At 46.6% G+C, this 26335-nt stretch overlaps 4 protein-coding genes and 1 pseudogene across 4 annotated transcripts; 2 read left to right on the forward strand and 3 right to left on the reverse strand.

Annotated features, from left to right (window-relative positions):
• Positions 1–1508: 1508 nt before the first annotated feature.
• Positions 1509–2683, reverse strand: LOC101783158. Its single transcript, XM_004973822.4, has one exon. The coding sequence runs from the start codon at positions 2420–2422 to the stop codon at positions 1928–1930; it is 495 nt and encodes a 164-aa protein (XP_004973879.1). The 5' UTR covers positions 2423–2683; the 3' UTR covers positions 1509–1927.
• A 2879-nt stretch (positions 2684–5562) lies between these two features.
• LOC101783563 lies at positions 5563–7905 on the reverse strand (annotated as a pseudogene).
• Positions 7906–10285: 2380 nt separating this feature from the next.
• On the forward strand, positions 10286–12827 carry LOC101783961 (wall-associated receptor kinase 2). The gene is made up of 3 exons (XM_022827822.1): positions 10286–10737; positions 10831–11272; positions 11416–12827. Exons 1-3 carry the CDS (start codon positions 10300–10302, stop codon positions 12744–12746), a joined length of 2211 nt encoding a protein of 736 aa, XP_022683557.1. The 5' UTR covers positions 10286–10299; the 3' UTR covers positions 12747–12827.
• Positions 12828–18868: 6041 nt separating this feature from the next.
• On the forward strand, positions 18869–22040 carry LOC101784368 (putative wall-associated receptor kinase-like 16). Its single transcript, XM_004973825.3, has 4 exons — positions 18869–19374; positions 19608–20046; positions 20187–20342; positions 20411–22040. Exons 1-4 carry the CDS (start codon positions 18940–18942, stop codon positions 21580–21582), a joined length of 2202 nt encoding a protein of 733 aa, XP_004973882.1. The 5' UTR covers positions 18869–18939; the 3' UTR covers positions 21583–22040.
• Positions 22041–23532: 1492 nt separating this feature from the next.
• Positions 23533–26329, reverse strand: LOC101776277 (plant intracellular Ras-group-related LRR protein 4). The gene is made up of 3 exons (XM_004974784.4): positions 25777–26329; positions 24507–25420; positions 23533–24402 (listed from the first exon to the last, which is right to left on the reverse strand). Exons 1-3 carry the CDS (start codon positions 25904–25906, stop codon positions 24259–24261), a joined length of 1188 nt encoding a protein of 395 aa, XP_004974841.2. The 5' UTR covers positions 25907–26329; the 3' UTR covers positions 23533–24258.
• Between the last annotated feature and the right edge of the window lie 6 nt (positions 26330–26335).

The following is a 26335-nucleotide window of genomic DNA, read 5'->3' on the forward strand; positions in this document are numbered from 1 at the left end:
ACATCCAATGTGACAGGTGCTAAATTTTAGTGGGGTTTATCCAAACACCCCCTAAATCAAATATTATTACATGTGTTCTGTGTCAGTTATCCCTTTTTGTTATAACCGAATCTAAACAACCTTATCTTTTCTATCTTTTTGTTAGTGAAAAGTCATTGTTTCATATTACATTTGAATTATACTAGCAGTAAAAATTTATTTGTTCTGGTAGTGGAAAATATTTGTTTCTTGATATATTCTAGATTGTTGTAAAGGTGAAATGTTTTTGTTGGCAATGTGAATATATATTTGTTCTCCATGTTGAACAATTTGTTCTTATGTGGAATATTTTATTTACCTTTTAGACTATTTTGTTCGTGATATTAAGTCCTTTGCTCGTTTTGCAGCCTATAAAATGCTCTGTATGTGAGAATAACTTGTTCATGTTGTGGACACGTTTGTTCTTCATATAGAATAATTAATTTGCACGTGGAGCCTTTTTTTTTACTTTGTAGATTAATTTTTTTGGAATGTTGGATTATTTATCCGCTTTGTATACGAAAATTTCCGTCTGTAAGATTTGTTTGCGATATTGTTTGCTGGCTAAGTGGCTATGTAGAATAGTTTGGTGGTGTGTAGAGACGACCTGCACACCTTGTAGACTAATTTATTTGCAATGTGGATTTTTTTTCACATTTTAGAACTGTTTAACATCGTGGACTCTTGTTCGCGAGTGGACTCATTTGTTCCCTTTAAATAATAGTTTGTCCAGTCTGTTAATTTATTATTCAGCAATATCTGGATTGTTCCCTGATGAATAATATTTTTGTTGTATCTGGATTAAAACTAGGCCAGTGCACTCTAGAAAGGAAAAAAAATCCATGTACTGTCTTCATTTCCACCAGGATTTTGTTACGTGAAGGCGAAGCCTACCTAATAGCCTTTGCCCAAGCAGGCTCGGCCCGCGAACCAGTATGTTTGTGGCGGCCCAAGCAACACAGAAATCGTTGGGCTGAAAAAACAAAAACTGCTTTGATGCCGGCCCAGTGAAGCGCAAGATAAAATTTCGGAATTCCTAATTTTGTCCGAGTCAAGCTGAGGAAAAAGAAAGACCTTGTTGACGGGTCTTAACGTGCCGAGGCAACAACTTGCCCACTGGAGCGCAGAGCACGTGCACATCGCCCGCTGGCCCGTGTCCTCGCCTCGCCACATGCACGGGCTGGACGGCGAGGTCGCGTGCCTGCCACCTTCCCTCCCGCTCCCGGTATCGGAGGCCGCGCCGCTCCGCTGGCAAGGAAGCACGGTGCAACCTACCACCTCACTGGCTCCCTCCCCGCAGTCGGGCGCCCTGTTGCTGTCTCGGCGACCCCCAAGAACCGATCAGGCCGATAGCTGTAGCTGCCATGTCGCGCTCCAGCCGCAACGACAGGGACCCTGAAGCCGAAGCAGATCTGAATCTGACCTGAACCTGAACCTGAAGAAGAAGCTTCTCTGCTCCTCCAATCCTCTCTTGTCGACTGCTTCAGTGCTATGCACAAATCACAGATGCTGCGGCGCCATTGTTTCGGATCGAACTGAACTGTTACAGATTTTACATTTACCTGTCCCAGGATCGGATCCATGGACGCGACACTGAAGAAAGATGGCAACGACAAGAACGAAAAGACATTACATCTGCACAGGCCGTGTTCATCGGACCTGGTCTCCTCCAACTTGCAGCGACGATCAATCGATCGTCTTACTTCTAGATCGACCGATGCCATCACACACCACCATACTATATTATAGATTATAGATGCCGTATCTATGTACCACAAAATCAATTGCCTTATTGCAGCTTACAACAAGCAATGCCGCGCCGATGGATCGATCGAGCAGGCTTGAAACAATGGCGTGGGAGAAGAGAACCCCATGGGCCATGGCTCAATCTCCTCCTCTTGTCACTCTGTCAGGCCTCGCCGTCGTCGAAGTTGTGCGCGTAGCTGACGGAGTCGTACCTGAAGTCCTGCGGCGCGGCGGCCTTTAGCGGCCTCCCGTCGCGTCCCATTAGCCTGCGCGCCCCGGCGCGCACCTTGTAGAAGACGTGCCGCCACGTGCCCCGGCAGTGGCACCCGCCCAGCGCGGCGGCCTCGTCGTCGCTCATCTCCAGACCGCCAGCGAAGGGGGGCCGCCGCGCCATCACCCACCCGAGCCCCCACTCCCACCACCGCCGCAGCGCGCCCGCCGCCGCCAGCGCCTTCACGGACGGCATCGACTGCGCGCGCCGGAACGCCACGGCGCCCGCCGACGACAGCGAGGGGCCGAGGTGCACGGAGAAGGACGACATGCGCCGCCGCAGCCCGATCCCGCCGCTGTTGCCGCCGCCCGCGGCGGTGGTCACCGGGAGCTGCTCGTCCTGGCTCCGCCGCGGCTTGATCGTCTCCAGGATCGCGTCGGTCGCCATTGACCGGGAAGCGGGGGGATCGAGGTGGGGAGAGCGGGAGAGAGATCTTGGACTCGGAGGTCGTTGAGCGCTTGAGCTCCTCCTCGTGTTGGGGGTTTCTTTTGGTGCGCGTGCCTGTCTCTGGCTGTTGGAGGCTTGGTTGGTAGGCGGAGGAGGTGAATTCCTGGTGCCTCACTCCTCAGCTGCTGTTGTTGCTGTCCTGCCTGCACAGGCTGGGAGGTCTTTGGGTGCATGGACCGGTGGGACCTTCTTGCTCGTGCCTACTGGATATTGGTTACACCAAACAAATTACTAAACTGGTGCTACTACACGTGCGTACAAAGTGCTGTGCGTGTATTTCTCTTTTTCAGAGTGTAGATTTTTTCAGTAGGCACTAGGCAGTGTGAGCTTTAAGCCACGGGAAAATTGGACTGGGACTTCTAAATCACACTGAAAACTGGACTGGAATCCAGCAACCATTTCGTGAGCTTGTGTTCTGGCGTCACCGGGCGAAAAGGAGCCGAGGCCACGCTACGCTAACCGCTGAGTTTCCGAATAGCTAAACAAGTAAACGATGCCGTTGGTCGTGAACTTTCTGAAGAATCAAGGTGAAGCGAAGCAATCGAGCTCGGTCTCGCTCGCATGGCATGATGCCGGCAAGCGGGGCGGCAGGCCGTGTCGGCGCCTGACGCGGAGATGCCGAGGAGGACGAAGACGACGGGCACGGGGAGTGAGGGGTGGGGCGGCCGTTGGTGGGTCGTTGTTGCCTCGTCGGGAGCCGCGCCCGCGCGTGCAGCGTGCACAGCCGGACCCAGACGCGTGGCCCACGCGGCCCATCCGCTGTGGAATCTGAACACAACTGCTGCTTGATTCTCTGACGCCGGCCTGATCCTCAGATGCACCGACGGTCCGACGCAGCTATCTCCGGAGGGGGAAAAGAACAGGAGAGGCAGAACGAGGACTGTGGAATATTCACGCTTTGTGCGTTTCGGGGGTGGAGCCATGTAGGTGACGACAGGGCAGTTCATGGTACTCTGCTAAAAGCCTAAAACCTGTCATCAGCATGTGTTTGGATGCAAGAACAGGACGGGACGGTCCTATTTTTGAAGGTGTTTGATCTAAGAATGAGTGGGATGGAGTCATGGAATATACGCGGCACGATCCCGTCCGCCAAAACGAGCGGACGGACTCGTCACTCTTTTAAGTCGTTGCCTCGTGCGGCCGCGACAGAGGACGAGTTCGAGCGGCAGGCAAGCGGCGGCCTGGCTCAAGGCTAGCAGGCGGTGCTGCGGGCGAGCTTCGGCAAGGTCGGTGGCGGGCGCTGCAGGCGAGCTCCGGCAAGCTCCATGGCCGGGCGATGCCGCTGGCAAGCTGCGCAGGTAGGGCAGGGTTGGATCCGGTCGGGGGCGGCCTCCCCCAGGCGGGTGGCGCGGTCGGGCGTGGGTGGCGCAGGTCCGGAACCGCATCGACCGCGCCCGCATCTCCTTCAGTTCCTGTCTAATTCGTCGCTCCCGTAGTCTCCTATCCGATTCAATCCAAATTGCTATGGATTTCTTTAATCAACTTTCCTTGATCAAGTCAATCCAAGCCAATCTCGATTCGAACATGACGCTGCTACCTTAAATTGGATGCGGATCAACACCAAGTGCTTCCGTTTGTGCTGCTCCGCTGCTATCTCCAGCGAGGAAGGGAAGACGATCGCCTGACGCATGGGACCTAATAGTTTTAGTGGCTGACGCATGGTCCGGGGTTGACGGAGGTTAACGGCCTGGAAAGCTCGGTCCGTTTCCATCCCACTCCATCCCTCGTACCAAATATAAAGTTAGGATCATCCCATCCTACATAAGCGTAGCAAATAAGAAGTGGGATGATCTTATCCTAAAAATCTGGAATGGTCCCGTTCCATCCCATATTTGCATATCTCCGTACTACGAAAGATCAATAAACCCGAGGAAACAAACACAGCTGAAAAATCGAAAGACTTTTGGGATGTGCAGAGCCAGAACTGTTTGTTTGCAGGAGGCATCTGCGTAAGTTCGTGCCAAGGGTTTAACTTGCAGAAGACGCATCATCGTTCAGCTTAGGTTGCACATCACTCTTTCACCGAGGGGGAAAAATAATAATAGTAAAAAAAAAGAAACAGAGACCTTTTTGACGTTTGGTAGGGGGTAGCGGACCGTCGTGCGTGAGTGGTCGGTCCACGCACAACAATTCTTGGACTCACAAAAACAAAAGTTCACGCGGACCGTAACCGCCCTTTTATTGGGCTAAATTGATGGGTTACGGCCTGCGGCCCACACTACTAGCAGCCCACGCGTCTCGTCTCTGAAGAACTTACACTGACCAGTGACCACCTTTCCCGTTTCCGAAACGAATGAGCATTGATTGATTACATGATAGCAGCATACAGAGGAGGCACAGCGTCGGTCCAGATTCAAGTGCTGGAGAAGCACTACGGGATTTTTAAATTCACGCCCCGCATCTGTTCGCCAGTTTAGAAACAAAGGAGAGTTCCCAAAATCCAAACTTTAGCACTGTACAAAAAGAAAATTCTCTATCATATCAAACTTGTGGCATATGTATGGAGTATTAAATGTTAACGAAATTAAAAACTAATTGCACAGTTTGGTTGTACTTTGCGAGACGAATCTTTTCAGCCTAATTAGTCAATATTTGGACAATAATTCACAAATACAAACGAAACGCTACAGTGTGCTACATAGCCATACAGTGACGGCGCCAACTTCGCCGAACTAAACAAGGCCAAAAGCTGGAACAGGTGTCACGCAGATACTACAAGGCATACATTGACTCCACTTTTTTAACACCCCTCACATCGGATGTTAGTACTGAATATATGTTAATTACAAAATTAATTGCACAGATGGAGTGTAATTCGCGAGATGAATTTATTAAATCTAATTAGTCCATGATTCGATAATATGATGCTACAGTAACCATTTGTTAATAATGGATTAATTAGGCTTAGTAGATTCGAATCACGAATTAGTCCAGGGATTCTGCAATTAGTTTTATAATTAGCTTATATTTAGTTCTCCTAATTAGCATCCGAACATCCGATATGACACTACTAAAATTTAGCATCTAGTATCCAAACACCACCAAAGCTCTTTGTCCGAAGCTGCACCAAAGAGGAAAAAAAAGCGAATAGCTCCCAAAGAGAAGCACTTGAGAAGCCGTTTTTGTTTTTCAAGTAGGGAGACGGAGCCGGAAACTGTGACTTTCTCCTTCTGACGTCACGGGCGTCAAATGGTGATGGTATCCTCGGCATCGTGCGTGGAGCGGCGGGGTGCTATGACCAGCAGTCCAGCAGCATCAGCAGAAGCGAGGGGACGTGGGGCGACGCAGAGGTGTGGGAGAGGCGTGTACAGGGCGGCGTCGAGCGAAGCTGCGGGAGTGCGCTGGCCGGCGGGGCCGCCGCCGCCACCAACACGGTGCTCCCCTCCACCAGGTTACAACACAGACGAGCTCCCCATATCTCAGAAGACCGATTCCGCCACATCTTGGTCTCTTCCATTTGCTCCTGCTCCGCCGGCCTCTGCTCCGGGATCTCGGCCACGACCACATCGCCCCGTGGCTCCTCTTGGATTCGGCGAGCAGCAGCAACGGCTCAGGTCGGCAGGCGCGAGCTGCAGCAACAACGCAGCATCACCGGCGGTGGAGCAGCAGGCTAGAAAGGGGCGGCGGTGGAGCAGCAGCCAGGAAAGCCTCCCAAGAAGCGGCGCAGGTGCCGAAGTGAACGGATAGGAAGGAAAAGGAGATGACGAGGGAGAGGCCGGATAAGGTAGAGTTAAAAAGAAAACAGATAAGGAAAAAAAGCTGGAAAAGAGAAAAAAGATAAATTATTAGTTAATACACAAATATATCCATTAATCATTTTTACTTGTATGAGACCAAGTTAAAAATGGAGTGAACAAGGGCATGTTAGACATTTAACACCTTACATCCATTCATGAAAAACAGGTAAAATCGTTTTGCTAAATATTTTACAAAACGGCTTCACTTTCATAAAAAATAGTCGCAGCTGAAGCTGCTTTGGAATAGGAATAAGATAGAGTCCTATCAAACTGACCCTCGGACCTCGGTTCAGCAATAGCTACAAAACAGAATCTGATCAGACCAACACCGACACTGGTGCAATGAACAAGCAACAAGCTGTCCCGGATGGGTCACTGAATCTGAATCGTTGGCCAGGGCAAACACTGAACACCAGCCGAATTGATTTCGTGAAAATTATTGGATTCCCTGGACTTGTCATTGAATTCTTCCGGTACTCCGTACTAGATGGATGCCCCGTTTAGTTTCCCACGACTAAAGTTGTGTCCCTGTCACATCAAATATTTAGATACTAATTAGAAGTATTAAATATAGACTAATTATAAAATTAATTGTATAGATGGAGGCTACTTCGCGAGACGAATCTATTAAGCCTAATTAGTCCATGATTTGATAATGTGATGCTACAGTAAACATGTGCTAATCATGAATTAATTAGTCTTAATAGATTCGTCTCGCGAATTAGCCTCCATCTGGGTAATTAGTTTTATAATTAACTCATATTTAATCCTCCTAATTAGCCTCCGAATATTCGATGTAACATAGATTAAACTTTAGCTCAAGGATGCAGACACCCTGAGTCTTCCCCGTGCATCTGCAATTCTTCATTTGTTCTAATGCGCATGCGCAATTACTAGTTGCCCGTCAATTTTCTGAAAAGTTGTACTGCTAGCACAAAACAGCAAGATGAAATTGGACACTGGTAAAAGAATTGCATTTGTTTTACCTCGGCAAGCAAGTACAGGATATTTGCAAATCTGCAGAAGGTAAATTTTGAATCCAGATGAACACGATTACAACTCTGAGCAACGCATCCGATCCGCTGCTAATACTACTAACAATTATCAGTTAGGGAGCTAGACAGCTAGTAGAGCTCGGAACGGAATCACCGGTGTTCATGGCCTCGCCGACGCTGGCGCGGGGGAACGCGCCGCCGGGGCCTGCCCAGGACACGCCCTCCTCGGCCTTCCACGCGCCGTCGTCGAAGTTGCGCGCGTAGCTCGCGGAGTCGTACCCCACCACCCCGGCCCCGCCCGCCGCCGCCGCCACCGCGCTCCTCCTGCCCTTCCTCTCCGGCGCGGCCGCCGAGGAGCCCCTCCCGCAGAGCCCCGCCCACGCCAGCCGCCGCGCGCGGGTGCCGCACCAGTACCGCCGCCGCGCCGCGCAGCTCAGCCGCACCGCTGCCCACCGCAGCAGCACCCATGCCCGCGCCCGCACGCCGCCGCCGCCGCGGGACGGCCGCTGGCTCTCCGATGAGAGCAGCCGCTGGTACGTTACTCCCATCACGAGAGCTTTGCGCCTGCGCTCCGAGTAGCCGCTGCGGCCAGCTCGCAGTTGGGTTCTTGGCGTGGTGCGCTGCGCGCCTGCGCTGCCTGGGCAAGAGGCAGGATGGCAGATGGAGACGGGAGCGCGTTCGTAACGGCGCGGGGGCGGGGTGTTTTGTTTGTGCGCGTCCAGGGGGTAGTTTCGGGTTTCCGCGTGGTTGGGTTGGGTGGTGGACCGCGCACCGCGCTACCGCACGATGGTTTGGGCCGGGAGGGTGCGCGATGGGCCCCCAGCTGCAGGTCTCCGTCCGTCGTTCCCTTCGGCGCGCTAGGGCCCACATCACCACCACAAATGGTTGTCTCCCGACTATCATTTCGCCCTGGTTCTGTTCTCCCCTTTTTCATCTGAAAACTTCAAGCATGTGAGAGATGATTTTTTATGTTAAATTGAGACGATGAATACTTTCATGAATTTGCGAGTGGCAAACTGACACATCCAGGAATCCAAAGATGATTGCATTCGTCAGGAAGGACGAGACTTTGCTTCAATCACAAGCTCTGTCAGGATTTTACAAGCTAGCCAGCGAATGAAGGGGGTCCACTGCCAACCAGCTCTCCATGGCACTGGCATGAAATTAGTTATCGGAAACATGATCGAATCTGAAAATTATTCTGAACGTGACAACGCATTAGGACGGCCGGAGAAGTCAGCATCAATGATGCATTGATGCTGCATCGCGATTCACAACGCATCATGCTGTAGGGTCGCCATGCGATGCGAGGCTTCCCCACCTCCTCTCTCTTCTTCTCCATGGAGACAGCAGAGCTATCATACATGCATGGATCAATCGGTTAGCAGTAGCTGGCTTGCAAGCTTCCATGTCCTCTCTTCTCCATGGGGACGTAGCCATCAGGGTATAGTGATGAGCAGTGGATGCTGCCTCCTGGAAGAAAGCATGATCAGGTGATTGGTTTGCTGGTTGCTTGCTCGGTTGGGACCGTGTGGGGCAAAATTGCATGGACTCAGGTTTAGACCCAATCCTTTCAGTCTGAGTGAGAATTCTGTTTTTAAAATAATGGATTAATGTTCAGGCTTCCACCCCGCAGAGTATCTGACAAAGTCCCAGCCATTTCAGTTCACACTCCGGCAATCTGATCTCTGCATATCAACTTCCAACTTCCTCAAATAAATCTCACAATGTTAGCGTTTCATTCAGTTCACGCTAGTTTGCACACACACCGTGTCGTCAATAACTTAAACCCAATGCTGAACATTGTCCTTCTGATCATCTGAAACTGAAACCCAATGCTGAACAAGTTAAATAAAACCAACCTGCCTTTCCCGGCTCAAACTACACGATCAGATTTGATTGACATTGGTATAGATCTTTTTAACAAATACGAACTGCAGAATGCTAATATTGTTCAGACTGCTGATGGGATCTTTCGAGAATGCACCAAGTTGATGCATTTGACAGCGATAATTACATAGGGGAGCTGATAAATTAAGTTAGAACAGCATGTAATTAAGATTTACTCCTTTCGATAAAACAAATTATCAGTTATAGACATAACAATAAGCAGCGAAAATACCTCGTGGTGTCTTTCAGTTTTTTTTGTTGCGCCTTGAAATTTCAAAAGAACAAATGGCATGTCAAATAAGGAACAACTTGATCTCCAAAAGCAAATCACACAAGTAAGAAAGGTCTTGGTTTCAATGGATACATCATCTTTTTTCAAACACCGCCTTCTCGCTGCACCAATCCGAGGCCAGGTTAGATTTGTTTGCGCGCCAAGATTTCCAACTCTTACTGCCTACAAAAAGGACTTCAATTCCAGTTGTTCTTACTAGCTGGTCAGCTGTCACTGTCAGCACCATCGTATCGTTCAGACATTTTACTACTTCTAGATGACCCCCTTATGATAAAAAAAAAACTAAATGATCACGTTTACTGCCTTGTCATCTCTAGCAAGGAAACAATCCATACAAATTGTGCGACCTAGAGTTGGTACAACTTTGAATTTGATGAAGCTAAAGTTGTCCCAACAAACTCAACAATCAACATAATATATGCATGTTTCCCTAGCTCAACAATCAACAAAGGAGTAAGTCTTAATTATATGTTGATTGAAACAACATCCGCACTGAATATTCATGTTGCTTGAAACAATAAAAATTCCAAATACTTGAAATATAGGAGGTGCGAGAATAATGAAAAAGGAGAGATGTTGATGTGGTGCCAACATTAGATCCACGTGGATTTCCATAGTTCCAAGTAGCAAAATGGAAAAGGAATACTATAAAGTCTCCGAGAGCTATAGGGCACGCATACGGATCGATCCTCGCGCGTCCTTCTAACGCACCAACTGTGACCCGATCAAGGAACGGAGTTCGTTCCTCGAAGATGCGGTCGAAAAAGAACGGGTCAGTCCATGCTTGAGTATCGCATGCGTTCACAAACCACAGTTAACTGATCAGGTCACTCCTGCTATATATGCCTACAACCACCGTCAGCAACCAGCAATTAATTGTGAGCAGCAACCTCGATCTGTACCATGGAGTTCTCACGGATTGTTCTCCTCTGCGTTGCGGTGGCCGCCGTGTGGGCGGTGCTCGCCGCCGCCGACGTCGTCGCGGCGCAACGGAGCCCCAGCTGTGCAACGAGGTGTGGCAACGTCGAGGTCCCGTACCCGTTCGGCTTGGACGAGGAGTGCGCAATCAACAGCGGCTTTCATCTCAACTGCTCGACTGCAGGCGGCACCACCACGCTGTTTCACAGCAACATGGAGGTGATCAAGATCTCTGTGCAGGCTAACAAGGCCTGGGTCAAGACTTTGATCTCGCGCCAGTGCTACAACCGATCCACCAAGCAGGTGGAGATATCCAACGAGAAGTCGCTGAACCTTACCGGCACGCCCTACGTGCTATCGGCAGACGATAACAAAGTCACCGTCATCGGGTGCAACAATCTTGCCTACATGCGAAGCAACGATGTAAGTAATCTTGATACTCCATAGTTCTCTAAACGATATCAACTAGCAGCTGGCTGGTATATGAAATCCTGAGTCGCCGTGCAACACTTGCAGTACATAATCGGATGCATGTCGACATGCAACGGTATAAGCCCCAAGAACGGCTCGTGTTCCGGTGCTGGGTGCTGCCAAATGAATCTCCCAAGGGGAGTCCGGAATCATCAAGGCTATTTCAACCCGTTATACAACACCACCGACAGGAAATGGAGGGCAACCCCTTGTAATTACATTGGTGTGATCGCAAATGAAGCCTTCAACTTCAGCACCACCTATCTCTCCTCGACAGCGTTCTATAACGCAACAGTGGGCTCAGAAAAAACAATTGTGATGGAATGGGCGATTACAAGGAATACATGTCAAGAAGCAATAGTCGATAAGAACACACCCTATGCGTGTGTTAGCAACCATAGCCATTGTATTACGAATGATGCGGGCTACGCCTGTAAGTGCTCCATTGGATATGAAGGCAACCCTTACATCGTCAACGGATGCACAGGTTCATCTTCATGTCCATTATTTTCCTTCAATTTTTCCTGCTCATGCAGACACAGTGGTCAAAGGACACATTTCAAGTTTTTAGCCAAGCAGCGATTCTTCAAAAGTAAAATAAGATTAACCTAGCATTTTGTGCAATTTCAGATATCGATGAGTGCCTAGACAATGTTACGTACCCATGTGCTGGAATTTGCAAAAATACACTGGGTAGTTTCACTTGTTCATGCCCACGAGGGAAAAGCATGAAGATTGGTGTTTGCGTGAAAGATCATATGCCAATTTGGATAGTGCCGGTTGTTGGTACAAGTCTTTTGCTTCTAGCACTTTGTCTTGGTGGACCCTTCATAATGCGTAAAATAAAACTACAGAAGGTCAAGAAGATGAAACAAAAGTTTTTCATTCAAAATCGTGGATTACTATTTCAGCAATTAATATCACACAACTCAGACATTGGTGAAAGAATGATAATTACATTAAGGGAGCTAGAGAAGGCCACAAACAATTTTGATAGAGCTCGAGTGGTTGGTGGTGGAGGGCATGGAGATGTGTTTAAAGGAATTCTAGATCTACATGTTGTGGCAATCAAGAAATCAAAAATAGTAGTACAAAGAGAAATTGATGAATTCATTAATGAAGTCGCTGTTCTTTCTCAAGTGAACCATAGAAATGTGGTGAAGCTCTTAGGATGTTGCCTTGAGACAGAAGTCCCCTTGCTAGTTTATGAGTTCATTTCAAATGGAACCCTTTATAATCATCTTCATGTTGATGGATCAATCTCACTGTTATGGGTTGATAGAATAAGGATTGCACTTGAAGTTGCTAGAGCTTTGTCCTATCTACATTCAGCTGCTTCTATGCCGATATTTCATAGAGATATTAAGTCATCGAATATACTTCTTGATGATAGTTTAACATCAAAAGTATCAGACTTTGGAGCTTCAAGGTACATTCCAATTGATCAAACAGGAGTAACTACTGTTGTTCAAGGAACACTGGGATACTTAGACCCTATGTATCATTACACAGGTCGACTAACGGACAAAAGTGATGTCTTTAGTTTTGGTGTTCTTCTCGTAGAATTGCTTACTAGAAAGAAACCATCCATCTATAGATCCAATGATGGTGACAATCTTGTTTCACATTTTGAGAAGATGCTTGCAACAAGCAACCTATTTGATATAATAGATCCTCAAGTCATGAAGGAGGAAGATGGAGACCTCCAAGAAGTGGCCACACTTGCAGCGAAATGTACTAAATTAAGAGGAGAAGACCGGCCTACAATGAGGGAAGTGGAGATGGAACTTGAGAACCTGGTAGTAAAGAAAAAACTTGTTCCATCTATTACAACACCAGGGAGAAATGATAAGGATGAAGATCAGGTTCAATACATGTCAGTGCAACCGGCAACTAACGAGTCAAGCAAACAATACACCACGGAAGAGGAAATACTATTATCAGCAAGTTACCCTCGATGAACTTGTGTACTCATGAACAATGATGAGCTTTCTTAGTTGTCTTCTTAATTATGTGATAAATACTGCATGAACTTTTCGGAAAACACGGCAGCCGAGTTCTTAATGCCAAAAAGGAGCGTGGGGGACCCCTGTGCCGACCTTCTAGGGCATAGTGCCGCCTCTAAGAGGTTGATGCACTTAGCAATAATGTTGCTGATGCGATCTAGCTCCGTGATCACGTTCGATCCTTGAGCAAAGTCAACAATGTGCCCTCTTATATTTTATACTGATCAATTGTTTTGTTTGGTACTTTATTTGTGCTTGGTGTTATAACAATCTCATACAAACTTGATGACGGAGCTGGTTAATGCTTTCATTTTGGATTTTTGTGCCGTAGGATTAGGTACGAAGACTTGTTTTTGTGAAGGTTTTAGAATTTATATGGGTGAAACTGCCTTTGTATATGTTCTAATTTGCCTTTGTGTATGTTTTAATTTGTTTACAGTGGTGAATTGGTCCTAGGCATTTTTTTATGTGTTGTGTGCTTCCTGGGTGGTTCACTTTGTTCTCTAGTTTGAAAGCAGGATTAGGAGTTAAACCTTGCCTGCCTTTTATCTTTCTACACTGCCGTGCAGGCGAAAGAAAAGAATGGAAAGCAACTTGCTTTCCCTAACCATTACAGTCCAAAAACAGTGTGTTGACGTTTTTTTTTGCCAACACACGAACGCACACGATCGTGCGGCATGAGGAGGGGCTCGCTGCAGCACCTCGGCGCAGGCCGGTCTAACCGGTTACAGAGACCGGTCTGACCGGTTGTCGGGTAAGCGGACGGTAGACCTTTGAATGCTCGCTCGGGAAGGATCCTGTCGGGGGCAAGCGCATGTAGGGTTGCTCTAGGATCGTTAGGTCACCTAGAGCGCCTCCGTATGCCATGAAGACAGAAGAAGAACATCACATGGGGTTGGAAAAGTTTGGGCAAAGAATAAAGGAAAAGATACAAAATAGTAGATTGGTTTTTGTCAATTGGGTTGGATGTCCTCAATCGGCCGAATCCCTTTATATTTATAAGGAGGGAAGGTCTTCCCCATGCAGGAGTCGAAACCTTAATACAAATCATGCTAAATTACAACTCCTACTCGGATTACACAGAGCCAGACCGGTCAGACCGGCCCGAGTGCAGATCTTGCAAAGGTCGTATCTCCCTCGTCCGAACTCCAAATTGAACATTCTATATATGAATCTTGATCTACTCGACGAGATCTATGCAATGGTAGAGTCCAATCTTAATTTGGAGCACTTTGATCCAACCAATCTAACCGGTGGGGTCAGCCGGTCTGACCTGTCTGCACGGGGTGCTGATCTTCCCGAGGGCATAACTCTCTCATCTGAAATCCAAAACGGACGTTCCATATATGCATTTTGATCATCTCGACGAGATCTATGCCATTGTGAAATCCAATTTGCATTTTAGGAACTTTCCCCAAACTGATCTGACCGGTTGGGAGACGGGTTTAAACAGGTCTGACCAGATCTACCTAGATCTACCACTTTTGGGCGTCAACACATGCCCCCCTGTTTTCTAGCAAAGCTTGCGAGCTAGAAAATACTCTTCTGGTCCAAAAGTGCCTAAGGACGATGATGAACAATGCATCGACCGTATGATGGTCTTTTAAATTCTTTATGAACTCTAATGTAGCCGAAACAAAATCAAGTACAACATGTATGAAACTTCTATTTCGGCTTCCGAAATATCTAAGCATATCTGAAATCTTGATGTGGCCATGACAGCCAACTATGGCTCCTTGGTAAATCATAAGCATAATATTGATAGTTATGAAATGAAAACTAAGGGTTATACCAAAACTATGGATTATAATCATGTATACCTGAATATGCATTCCATGGCATATGCAATTGACGGAATAAATGATGAAGACCAATGCGATGACCGTTTATGCTTCTTCGCTCTTAGTGACGAAGAATTCCTATTTTGATCATCTTCTAACCGATTGTTTCGCTTTTGCTCGGCCATCTTCTAATACTTATGCAATAACTCAGCAAAGCTTGGCTTTTTCTTCATCCCCTTGCTTATTGGCTTGACACTTTTAGTTCTGCCAAAATTTCAAGACCGGTCAGACCGGTTTGGACACCGGTTAGACCGGTTCCTTCAGAACCAGTCACTTTGAGATCATCTTGCCCCCCAGCCAAATCTAGTTGTTGTTCAGCTATTCTGTTTGAAATATGCTTATCATTGGGGACAACTTGATCAGCAAGACTAGCCGATGATTCTTCAATGTTTGGCTTTTCTATGTCTAATGTCAAGTCTGAATTTTGATTTAATCTACCATCCTTTTTGACACGATAGACTTGCTTGATCACTTACGCTTATTTTCTGTATAAACTGATTTTTTTGATCAAAACGATCATTATGTATGGGTGATGACTCACTGATTGTCGGCTCACTATGTGCAATATAATATGGATAAAAACATCTAGGAAGCGACGACATATACGAGTTACAATACCATGATGGATAAGAATAAGGCATATTAAAGTAAGCCTCCCACGGTACAGAGGTAGGTGATCCATGTGAACTAAACGAGGTTGACGTAGGAAAATTATTCCAATGCCGATTACAATCATGGAACTTCTCTCTTGGAGAAGATTTTGAGTGTTTGGAATTTTTAGGCTGACTAGCATGTTTGATATCCTTTTGTTTTGAGGATTTAGCCGGAAGCTTCTGTGACTTCAGCTTTTCCTTTTGACGCTTGCTACGGCCTTTGGATTCAACAGTTTTCCCATCTCGGGCTTCTTGGGTTTAACCATCTTTGATTTTAATTTATTTTGTGAAACTCCAGAAGAAGCGGTTCGATCAGTTTGCAAACCGATCAGACTGGTCTCGATAGAACCGGCACCTTTAGATTTGTTTTGTTACCCCCGAGGGTCGAAACACTAGATATAATCTCCATGCTCTTGCTAGGGGTTTTTGGGTCAACAACTTCAGCTTGAGACTGCTGACTTGTTTCTCGACCAACAACATCACAAGTTGGCAAATTTTTGTAAGGATCATTAATATCATCAGTCGGCTTTTCAATAGCTGATTTTTGACTAAGATGAATTGAATCTGAACTATCCTCTTTATCATTCACAGACTTGAGATAAAAATTCACAAAGTTGGATAGAGCATCAGATAGAGTACCCGAGGATTGCATCTCTTTCAATGTGTCGATAGTGGACGGCGGCTGCAACTCCTTTATCTTGACGACGCCTTGATTAGTTAGATGGTAACATGATAGAAGCAACTTTTCAGCAGCCAGATCGAATTCCTGCCAATATTTCATACGAAATTCTTTACATGACATCATGTTGCTAGGGGTTGATGGATCAGTCGTGACGGCCAGATTCTTGTTCCCCAGCGGAGTCGTCAAAATGTGTTGATGCTTTTTTGGACCAACACATGAACGCACATGACCGTGCGGCACGCGGAGGGGCTCACTGCAGCACCTCAGCGCAGGCCGATCTGACCGGTTACAGAGACCGGTCTGACCGGTTGTCGGGTAGGCCGACGGTAGACCTTTGAACGCTTGCCCGGGAAGGATCCTATCGAGGCAGGTGCACGTAGGGTTGCTCTAGAATCGACAGGCCACCTAGAGCGTCTCTTTATGCCATGGAGATAGAAGAAGAACAACACATGGGATTGGAAAAGTTTGTGCAAAGAATAAAGGAAAAGATACAAAATAGTAGATTGATTTTTGTCGATTGGGTTGGATGTCCTCAATTGGTTGAATCCCTTTATATTTATAAGAAGGAAAGGTCTTCCCCATACAGGAGTCGAAACCCTAATACAAATCATGCTAAATTACAACTCCTACTCGGATTACACAGAGCCAGACCGGTCAGACCGGGCCGGGCAACCGGTCTAACCGGTTTGCCAGGGTGCAGATCTTGCAAAGGTTGTATCTCCCTCGTCCGAACTTCAAATCAGACGTTCTATATATGAATCTTGATCTACTCGATGAGATATACACAATGGTGGAGTTCAATCTTCATTTGGAGCACTTTGATCCAACCGGTCTGACCGGTGGGGTCAGCCGGTTGTCTACACGGGGTGTTGATCTTCCTAAGGGCATAACTCTCTCATCTGAAGTCCAAATCAGATGTTCCATATATGCATTTCGATCGTATCGACGAGATCTACACCATGGTAAAGTACAATTTTCATTTGGGGCACTTTGATCCAACTGGTCTGACCAGTGGGGTCAGCCGGTCTGACCTGTCTGCACGGGGTGCTGATCTTCCCAAGGGCATTTTGATCGTCTCGACGAGATCTACGCCATGGTGAAGTCCAATTTGTATTTTAGAAACTTTCCCCAAACCGGTCTGACCGGTTGGAAGACCGGTCTAAATAGATCTGATTAGATCTACCTAGACCTGCCACTTTTGGGTGTCAACACAGTGTAATCGTGCAATCCGTCTAATTTACAGCCTCTCCGTAAATTAGCGGCGACCATTCAAAAATTCTAAAAAAATCATTCATTCCTTAATCAAGTTTTCGTGTAATCCAAGAAAGACATCTTGATCAGCTGCTCTCATGTTCATGTAAATCCCCCACCGCCCCCTGAATCACGTACCGAGCTTTTGTTATTGACAATCTCTTACCCTTAATTTTACATAGACACAAATATGATGAGTTGCATCGATAAATGTGGAGGCCGCGGCGGCGGCCAGCATATACACCAGGCCAGGACCAACATGAATACGGCGTTGCACAAGGCGGCGATCGACATGCCCGGCAGGAACGCCGACGGCCTAAATTAGCTCGACGATTGTTGATTTAATCACCCATTGTTGGTCTCGCCCGCCCGGCCTCAAGGTCCCATGATTCGACTAAACCACACATGGACACAAGGACAACACCTTTTGGATGTCGAGGGGAGTAAGGGTCTGTTTGTTTGAGCTGTAGCTTTTGAACTTTTCTGAAAAGTTGCTCTTAGTTTTTCTTTTTAAAAACCAACACTGACTTTTAGAAGATGTGTTTAATTTTCTAAGCTCTAAAAATTAAAAAAGCTTATAAAACTGATCTTTCTAGCTTCATATATAAACTGAGCTTTTCTGAGCTTGCAGTTTTCCGAAAGTTACTCGACTAGTTCACTGTTTTTTTAATATCTAGCTTTTCATACTGAAAAGTTTGACATCGTCGATGGTTATTTAAGGCCAATGCTCCTCTTCGTCTGTACCAATTTAACAAGCTGCCCCTGACCCACACGCACGGAGACGGAGGTTAAAAAGATCAACTTTTCTTTGCAAGCCGACGAGGCTTCCATTTCCAACTCTTCGCGTTAACACCATCAACGATCACTTTGCGGACATTTTTCCTACTAGTCTAAACAAATGATCCAAGTTCTTTACAGTAAAACTAAAGAATGAGTAATCCAAACGAAGGTGTCAAAAGGTACTGCCTTATCATCATTGAATGTTCTATACGACTGACCGTGGGGCATTACGTAGCTGATGACATAAGAAGGTTCCTTATGACAAAAATGCATGGCGCGCCTAGGCCCTTGTTTAGTTCATCCCTAAATCCCAACTTTAACACTATGCAAAAAGAAGATTCCCCATCACATCAAACTTGCGGTACATGCATGGAGTACTAAATGTAGATGAAATTAAAAACTAATTGCACAGTTTTGTTGTACTTTGCGAGACGAATTTTTTGAGCCTAATTAATCAATATTTGGACAATAATTCACAAATACAAACGAAACGCTACATAGTACTATAGTGCTGTCACAGTAATTTTGACACTCCAAATTTTAGCAGGGTAGGTTTCGACGACCGGTTCTGAACTCGGCTCTGACGACAAACCATAAGTCTCTGGGAGCTGCTACGATGTGGCAGGTATACCGTATACGGAGTGACATCTCGCCTGCTTCTGACGCACCAACAATTTTGACCCTGACCCGAGGAGCGGAGCTCTTTCAGTTAAGTCACGAAAAAGAATGGGTCAGTCCGTAGTACTTGGCGTATCCCAGGACGGCAGGACCAGGAGTTCACAAATCACTAGTTAACAGGTTACCTGCCTATTAGCCTATATTATCCTGGCTACTATGCCCAGCGTCAACAAGACAACAACCAGAGAAGATCCCTCGCAAGTCGCAAGCACCCTGGGACACATATTTTGAGCAGCGAGCACTACCTCTCTGTAGTCCGCACCATGGAGTTCGCACAGCTTCTAATTCTCCTCTGCCTTTCGGTGGCCGTGTGGGTGCTCGCCGCCGGCGACGTCGCGGCGGCACGGAGCCCAGGCTGTGCAAACGTAGCGTGGTGCGGCGATGTCGAGGTCCCGTACCCGTATGGCTTGGAAAGACAGTGCGCGATCCACCGCGGCTTTCATCTCAACTGCTCGACTGTAGGCGGCGCCACCAAGCTGTTATGGAACAAGGTGGAGGTGACCAAGATCTCCGTGAAGGATAACAAGGCCTGGACGAAGACTTACATCTCGCGGCAGTGCTACAACCAGTCCACGAACAAGATGATATACGACAACGCGTGGATCAACCTAACCAACACCCCCTTCGTGGTATCGGCGGACGATAACAAAGTCACCGTCCTCGGGTGCAATAGTTTTGCCTACATACGAAGCAACGATGTAAGTAATCTTTTGATACCCATGTATAGTTCTCTAGACGACGATATTAACTTACTCTTCCGTCCCAAATTATATATATATATCATTTTAACTTTTTTTAAGCTTATTGTTTTTTATGTATCTAGATATGTGCATATATGAATCTTAAAATAACAAAACGATCTAAAATTTGGGACGGAGGGAGTAGCAGCTAGTTGATATGAAAATCCTGTGTCGCTGCGCAACACTTACAGTACATATTCGGCTGCATGTCAACATGCGACGATACAAGCCCCAAGAACGGCTCATGTTCCGGTGCTGGGTGCTGCCATGCGAATCTCCAGAGAGGAGTCCGGTATTATAAGGGCTTTTTCAATATTTTGTACAACACCACCGACAAAAAATGGTGGACAACCCCTTGTAATTATGTTGGTGTGATCGCAAATGAAGCCTTCAACTTCAGCACCACCTACCTCAACTCGACAATGTTCTATGACATCGAGGGCTCACAGAAACCAACTGTGATGGAATGGGCGATTACACAGAATACATGTGAAGAAGCCAAAATCAACAAGAACACGCCCTATGCATGTGTTAGCAACCATAGCCATTGTATCATGAATGATGCGGGCTACGCCTGTAAGTGCTCCAGTGGATACGAAGGCAACCCTTACATCATCGGCGGATGCACAGGTTCATCTGATCATCTCCATGTCGATTATTTTCCTTCTCACGAAGACACAGTGCTCAAAGGACATATTTCAAGTTTTCAACCAAAGTTTTGCTTCACAATAAAAAAAATAAGATTAACCTAACATTTTGTGAAATTTCAGATATCGATGAGTGCCTAGACAATGTTACTTACCCGTGTGTTGGAATTTGCAAAAATACACCGGGGAGTTTCACCTGTTCATGCCCACGAGGGAAAAGCATGATTGGTAGCGTTTGCGTGGAAGATAAGAAGTCAACCTGGATGGCACCAGTTGTTGGTAGGTTGCAACATTTGCACTATGTGTTTGACTTGTGATCCAAGTGCTAAGTTTGTATAATCATGTAGGTGCAAGCATTGGACTTGTGGTTCTTGTGGTTGCCATCACTTGTGCATACTCGATCCGAGAAAGACGAAAGCTACAATGCATTAAACAGAAGTATTTTCAACAACATGGTGGCCTACTGCTATTCCAGGAAATGAAGTCACAACAAGGAGTTCCATTCAAAATATTCTCTGAAGAAGAACTGCAGGAAGCCACAAATAGGTTTGCAGAGCAACAAGTCATTGGCCATGGGGGCCATGGAAAAGTCTATAAGGGATTATTGAAGAGCAATGCAGAAGTAGCTGTGAAAAGATGCATGATAATTGATGAGCAACAAAAGAAAGAATTCGCTAAGGAGATGCTAATCCTATCCCAGATCAACCACAAGAATATCGTAAAGCTCCTCGGTTGTTGCTTGGAAGTTGAAGTCCCCATGCTGGTGTATGAGTTCATCCCAAATGGTACATTGTTCCATCTCATCCATGGCAACCATAGCGGACACATTTCCTTGGACACTCGTGTAAGGATTGCTCATGAGTCTGCAGAAGCCTTAGTTTACCTTCATTCCTGTGCATCTCCACCGATCATACATGGTGATGTCAAGTCCACCAACATCCTCTTGAATGGTGACTTCACAGCAAAAGTATCTGACTTCGGTGCATCGATTCTAGCACCAAGCGACGAGTCACAGTTTGTAACGCTGGTTCAAGGAACTTGTGGCTACCTTGACCCAGAATACATGCAAACTTGCCAATTAACAGATAAGAGTGATGTATACAGCTTTGGGGTTGTTCTCTTGGAGTTGCTCACACGCAAGAAGGCACTCAACCTCAAAGCATCTGAGCATGAGAAGAGCCTATCTGTGGTTTTTCTAGATGCAATGAAGGAGAACAAGCTAGAGGATATCCTAGATGATGAGATCAAGAATGACGAGAATGTGGAGATTCTTGAGATTGCCGACTTAGCTAGGCAATGCTTGGAGATGTGTGGCGTGAATAGACCATCAATGAAGGAAGTTGCAGATAAGCTTGATAGGTTGAGGAAGGTCTTGCATCATCCATGGGCACATAAGGATCCTGAAGAGTTGGACAGCTTGCTTGGAGAGTTCATCTTCGGTCAACTCCGGGGTTATCAAGGTACAGAGAATTCCAGCATCACGGAGAGAGTTTCTATGGGTGTAGAATCAGGACGTTAAATTAGTCACTAGTCATATATTGATTCTGTTTAGATTGCCATTTGGAGATATAGAACTATCATATAGTATATATGGATCTTTTAGCAGCTACCTGCAGTAGCTGGCATCCAAAGGCAAGGCTTGCAAGCTTCCGTGTGCTCTTATCCATGGAGACGTAGCTATCAAGAATAGTGACGAGCAGTGGCTGCTGTTTCCTGGATGGAATAAATCAAGATTGATTTGCCTGTTGCATGCTCTGCTGGGACCATGTTACTTCGGGTAATCACTAACTCGATCATGTGGAAAACTTGTATGCATTCAGATTATACCCCCGGCCCCAAATACCTTCAGATCAGGTGTTAAATTAAGATCTCTTTAGCTTGATATGTTTCCTGTATCGAAGGCTATTCGAATAAGGGCCCAACTCCTCGTGGCTCCAGCTCCTTATGACGTGCTACTGTTCATCTATTGTAGCGACACTGTTCACCTGAGCCATTTTTCTCTCTCCTCTCCCTCCCTCTCACAGCCACCGGAGGAGTTGTAGCTCATCCGGCTCCGGCTCCTACCCCTGGACCTCCTGACATGCTACAGTGCAAGAGCCGAAGCTCCAAGGAGTCTGGCCAAACTAACCCTTAGATGTAAAGATAGCATATGATGTGTTACGTGTACATTCAAATTACATCAGTTTTGCACAAACATCATGTACTGCAATATAACTCACTACCTTCTGCTGATGAGAAACACAATGCTGCAGTTTGGCGCTTCCTCGTGGTTGGGTGGACCACACAACACCGCCCCCATTTGCAGGTCGTTCGTCCATCATCCTTGATTTGTTGTTGTCCATCCGCAATTCTGCATGCCAGGACCCACAACACCACCACCAATTATCTAACTCCTTCCATTCCAAATTGCAGGTCGTTTTGATTTTTCTAGATTCATATATATTATTATGCAACTAGATATACACTATCTAGATGCATAATAATATCTCTGAATTAAAAAAGCTAAAACGACCTACAATTTGGAACGGAGGGAGTAACTGCATGTGTCGATATCTTATCATGCCGTCCTTGATCTAGTTCTCCTATTTTCGTCTCAAAAGGTCTCATGTTCCCATTCCTGTTTTGTATTGCATGTTACATGTTATGTTTGGTTACTACTTACTAAACCCTACAGATTTTATTCATGTAACTAGCCGAACATGTAGAATCCGGCCAGTTTCACCATACATTTCTGCATGATACATCCAGGATGATTGCCAGGATATGAGTTTGCTTAAATTACAAGTTCTATATCAGAATTTTATGAGTTTAATATGCCAGCAAATGAAGGGGGCCCACTGCCCGCCAGCTCCATGGCACTGTTGGCAGTCTGGCTCTGTCACAGATGATTAGTTATTGGATCCTGGAAGATGATCTAATCTGCAAATTATTCTGAACGTGACAATGCGGAGAAGTCAGCAGCCAGCAATAATGTTTGCATCACATCATGCTGGAGCATCGCCATGCAAGCCTTGGAAGCTTCCCATGATCCCAAATCTCCCCTTCTCCATGGAAACGCACGGAGACGGAGCTATCATGGATCAGTGTGCAGTAGTAGCTGGCATCCAAGCTCGCATGTTCTCCTCCATAGAGACAGAGCTATCATGCATGGCTTCCATCGTGGACAGCGATCAAAGCAGTAGCTGCTGCGCCCTGGAAGAAAGCATGATCAGGTGACCGGTTTTGCCGGTGGGCGGTGGCATGCTCGGGTGGGACCATGGGAGCGATCATTGATGTGGCAAACTGATGTGGAAATCGAGCCACTATAACTCATCACCATCTAGTTATCTGAAACCCAATGCTGAACAGGTTAACAAAAGAAAAAAACAACTTGCTTGGATAAAAAACAGTCAGATTGAATTTGCTGGTATACCAATGCTGGTATTGTTCAGGCTGCAAACAGATTCGGGAGTCTTTTGAATGCACCATGTTACAAGAGAGGAAAGAATCATACTACCAAATAGGAGTAACGAAACAGGACATGCAAAATGTTGTGTTTTCTGAATCTCTCCAGAAGGATTGTACACTTAAATAAGTTACAAGAAAACTGTTCAGAATGCATTGAACAGTAAGGATTACAAAAAGGAAATAAAGTTAGACCAGCATATCCGTAAGACTTTGACTGTACTAATTCTCAATCCAACCATCTGGTATCTTGCGGATCTTGGTCCTATCTTCGAAACTTTAAAAGAACACATTGTCAAAGAAAGAAAGAAAGAAAAATGCTCTCCAAAAGCAAATTCTATAAAAAAACAAAGTCTTAGTTTCAGTGGATGCATGTATATTTTTCATATTGACAAGTTGCGCAGCAGGCTAACGAAATTCAGCAGCCTTGTTCTCTTTACTCAGCTGCACTCGGCCATAAAAAAGGCCGAGTGACTACACAACTTCTGGATTCTTTAGCTGAAGTAGGGATCTTCTGGGGGTTATTCGAAGTTGAGTTGGCCTGGCGGAAAGGAGAGTGAGCAGGTTTATGAAACCTGACCATTTTGGTTTGACAGAAGACAGCTGCAGCATTGTTGAAGGGAAAGCTCTGGGCATCACATCTTGTTGACCCATACTCACAATGGTAGCAATCGAAGAGGATGCACCCATTTGTACTTCTGCAGAAGTGAGGGATGAAAATAACAGTTTATGTCGCCAATCTCCAAATAAATCATGATGCAGTGTCTATCCGGTCGTGCTTTCTTTTGTTAGGCCTGGAGAAAAAGCAGAACTGAGCCCAAGTCTTCTTTGTCTTCGTCGGTTGTGACCTTGTGGCTCTCTTGGCAACATGTTCAGTCATGTATTGAACAGCAGCCTACAAAATATGACAAAAAGGAAAAGAAAATGCCAATGAACAAACTCTGACAGTCTGGCAAATGGCCGCTAATATATAGTTCAAGAAAAGCAAGTAAAAATCACCTGAGCTCCCTTTAAAGCTACATCTCTTGGTGGCACTTGTAGAGGGTTCTCTTCTGCGCGGAGAACACGGAGACGCTGCAGATTTCCAAAAGAATCTGGAAACACCCTAATCTGATTATTGCTTATATCCAACTCTTCCAGCATCTCAAGGTTGCCAATGGAACGAGGCAAGTATTGCAGGTCAGCGAAATTGTTCCCGACATTCAGTTTAACAAGAGAAGTAACAAAGCAGAAGTTCTCAGGAATAGACTCGAGCTCATTGAAACTTGCATCAAGCTCCTTCAGCTTTGTGAGAGATGCCATTGTTGTTGGGAGCCCCCTGATACTGTTGTACCGCACAGAGAGTATCTCCAGAGACTCTAGCTTTCCAACAGCCTCTGGGAGGGCCTTGAGGTGATTATAGCCTGCCCGCAATTCTACCAGTGAAACACACTGACCAATAGTGTATGGCAGCTCATCAAGGTTGTTTGTCTCGACGATTAACTTCTTCAGACGTGCAAGGCTCCCAATTGAATCAGGGAGTGAGGTAAGATGGTTCACACTCACATCAAGCTCCTCAAGCTTTACCAGCCTGCCAAGAGTAGAGGGCAATGATGCAAGCTGATTACCCCTCAGGTCGAGATATATCAAATTGCAGAGATCCCCAATCGACTCCGGGAGCTGAGCAATTCGATTGGAATGAAGGTCCAGCTTGGCCAAAGAAGAAAGTCTCCCAATAGCATCTGGCAAAGCCAAGATCCGATTCTCCGAAATATCAAGGGTAACAAGCCCAGTGAGCTTTCCAATTGAATCAGGCAGCCATTCAATCTGGTTCATGAGTTTGCCTTGGAGGTTGAGATCACGAGAGCCTTTCTTTGCAGCAACTTCAATCATGCTAGCTAGCTTAATGAGGGTCAATTTCTCATCGTTGTCTCCTGCAAAAGCAAAGAATCAATCAATACGCACATACTTCCAAGGGTCATTCGGTTATCCACCCAAATTATGGATAGTTGATAGCTAAGGAGCTTCCTTTTTGTCGTAAACCCAAATTATGGACTAGTTGATAGCTAAAGAACTTCCACTTTGTCGTAAACGCATAATAACGTACAACGGAACAATGCATATGCTTCCAATTTAACTCAATAAAACTATAAATGCTAACGTGTACAATGGAAAAATAACTCTAAATGCTAACAGTTTCCATTGCAGTACATCTAAGCACTCCACTGAATCACAAATTTGGTAACAAAACAGAGCAAGAAAGGATGGGAGCAAGGTAGGATGGGCTCACCGTAACCGCCATCCCCTCGAGCTGCCACCGAGTTTGCTGCAACAGCTCCTCGTGGCATATGAGAGCTCGCTGCCACAACCCCGTCATCCCATACTGCGGCCTTGGCCTTCTTGACGTAGCTGTCATCCATGGAGACGCGCCCCGTGCCCGTTGCCGTCCTCGCCGCACTGAACCCATTAGTGCCCGTCGAAGAGTAGCGGTCGGCGTTGCTGCCCGCAGCCACCGCCGACGACGACGACGCGGAGGACGAGGCCGCGCTCGCAGCTGCCGCGGACGCAGTGATGCGCGGCGCGGCGCGGGTGGAGGTGGAGCTGGATGGCACGCACTGCGACGCGCGCTGGATGAGGTCGTCGAAGAGCGCGTGGAGCGCGTCGAGCTCGATGAGCCGCGTGGCGTCGCGCTTCTGCTCCCGGCAGTGGAAAGGCGGCGAGAGCGCGGTGCATCTCGAGGGCGACGCCGAAGAGCTCGTCGGGCACGGCGGGCGGCCTGCGCAGGTGCGATACGGCGTCGAGGCGCGCCCGCTCCTCCCTGTCCGCGGCGCGCGCCAGCGCCTCCGCGG

This window comes from Setaria italica, chromosome VI (genome assembly GCF_000263155.2).
Source record: "Setaria italica strain Yugu1 chromosome VI, Setaria_italica_v2.0, whole genome shotgun sequence".
NCBI lineage: Eukaryota > Viridiplantae > Streptophyta > Magnoliopsida > Poales > Poaceae > Setaria > Setaria italica.

What these genes read in the sequence shown, in the direction of transcription:
- LOC101783158 (XM_004973822.4), bottom strand. Translation starts at nt 2,422, where the DNA reads ATGGCGACCGACGCGATCCTGGAGACGATCAAGCCGCGGCGGAGCCAG.
- LOC101783961 (XM_022827822.1), top strand. Translation starts at nt 10,300, where the DNA reads ATGGAGTTCTCACGGATTGTTCTCCTCTGCGTTGCGGTGGCCGCCGTG. An exon ending in CCTACATGCGAAGCAACGAT is followed by an intron (nt 10,738 to 10,830) that starts GTAAGTAATCTT and finishes CAACACTTGCAG; the next exon opens with TACATAATCGGATGCATGTC. An exon ending in CATCGTCAACGGATGCACAG is followed by an intron (nt 11,273 to 11,415) that starts GTTCATCTTCAT and finishes GTGCAATTTCAG; the next exon opens with ATATCGATGAGTGCCTAGAC.
- LOC101784368 (XM_004973825.3), top strand. Translation starts at nt 18,940, where the DNA reads ATGGAGTTCGCACAGCTTCTAATTCTCCTCTGCCTTTCGGTGGCCGTG. An exon ending in CCTACATACGAAGCAACGAT is followed by an intron (nt 19,375 to 19,607) that starts GTAAGTAATCTT and finishes CAACACTTACAG; the next exon opens with TACATATTCGGCTGCATGTC. An exon ending in CTGGATGGCACCAGTTGTTG is followed by an intron (nt 20,343 to 20,410) that starts GTAGGTTGCAAC and finishes ATAATCATGTAG; the next exon opens with GTGCAAGCATTGGACTTGTG.
- LOC101776277 (XM_004974784.4), bottom strand. Translation starts at nt 25,906, where the DNA reads ATGGATGACAGCTACGTCAAGAAGGCCAAGGCCGCAGTATGGGATGAC. An exon ending in TCGAGGGGATGGCGGTTACG is followed by an intron (nt 25,421 to 25,776) that starts GTGAGCCCATCC and finishes TTGCTTTTGCAG; the next exon opens with GAGACAACGATGAGAAATTG. An exon ending in TAGCTTTAAAGGGAGCTCAG is followed by an intron (nt 24,403 to 24,506) that starts GTGATTTTTACT and finishes CATATTTTGTAG; the next exon opens with GCTGCTGTTCAATACATGAC.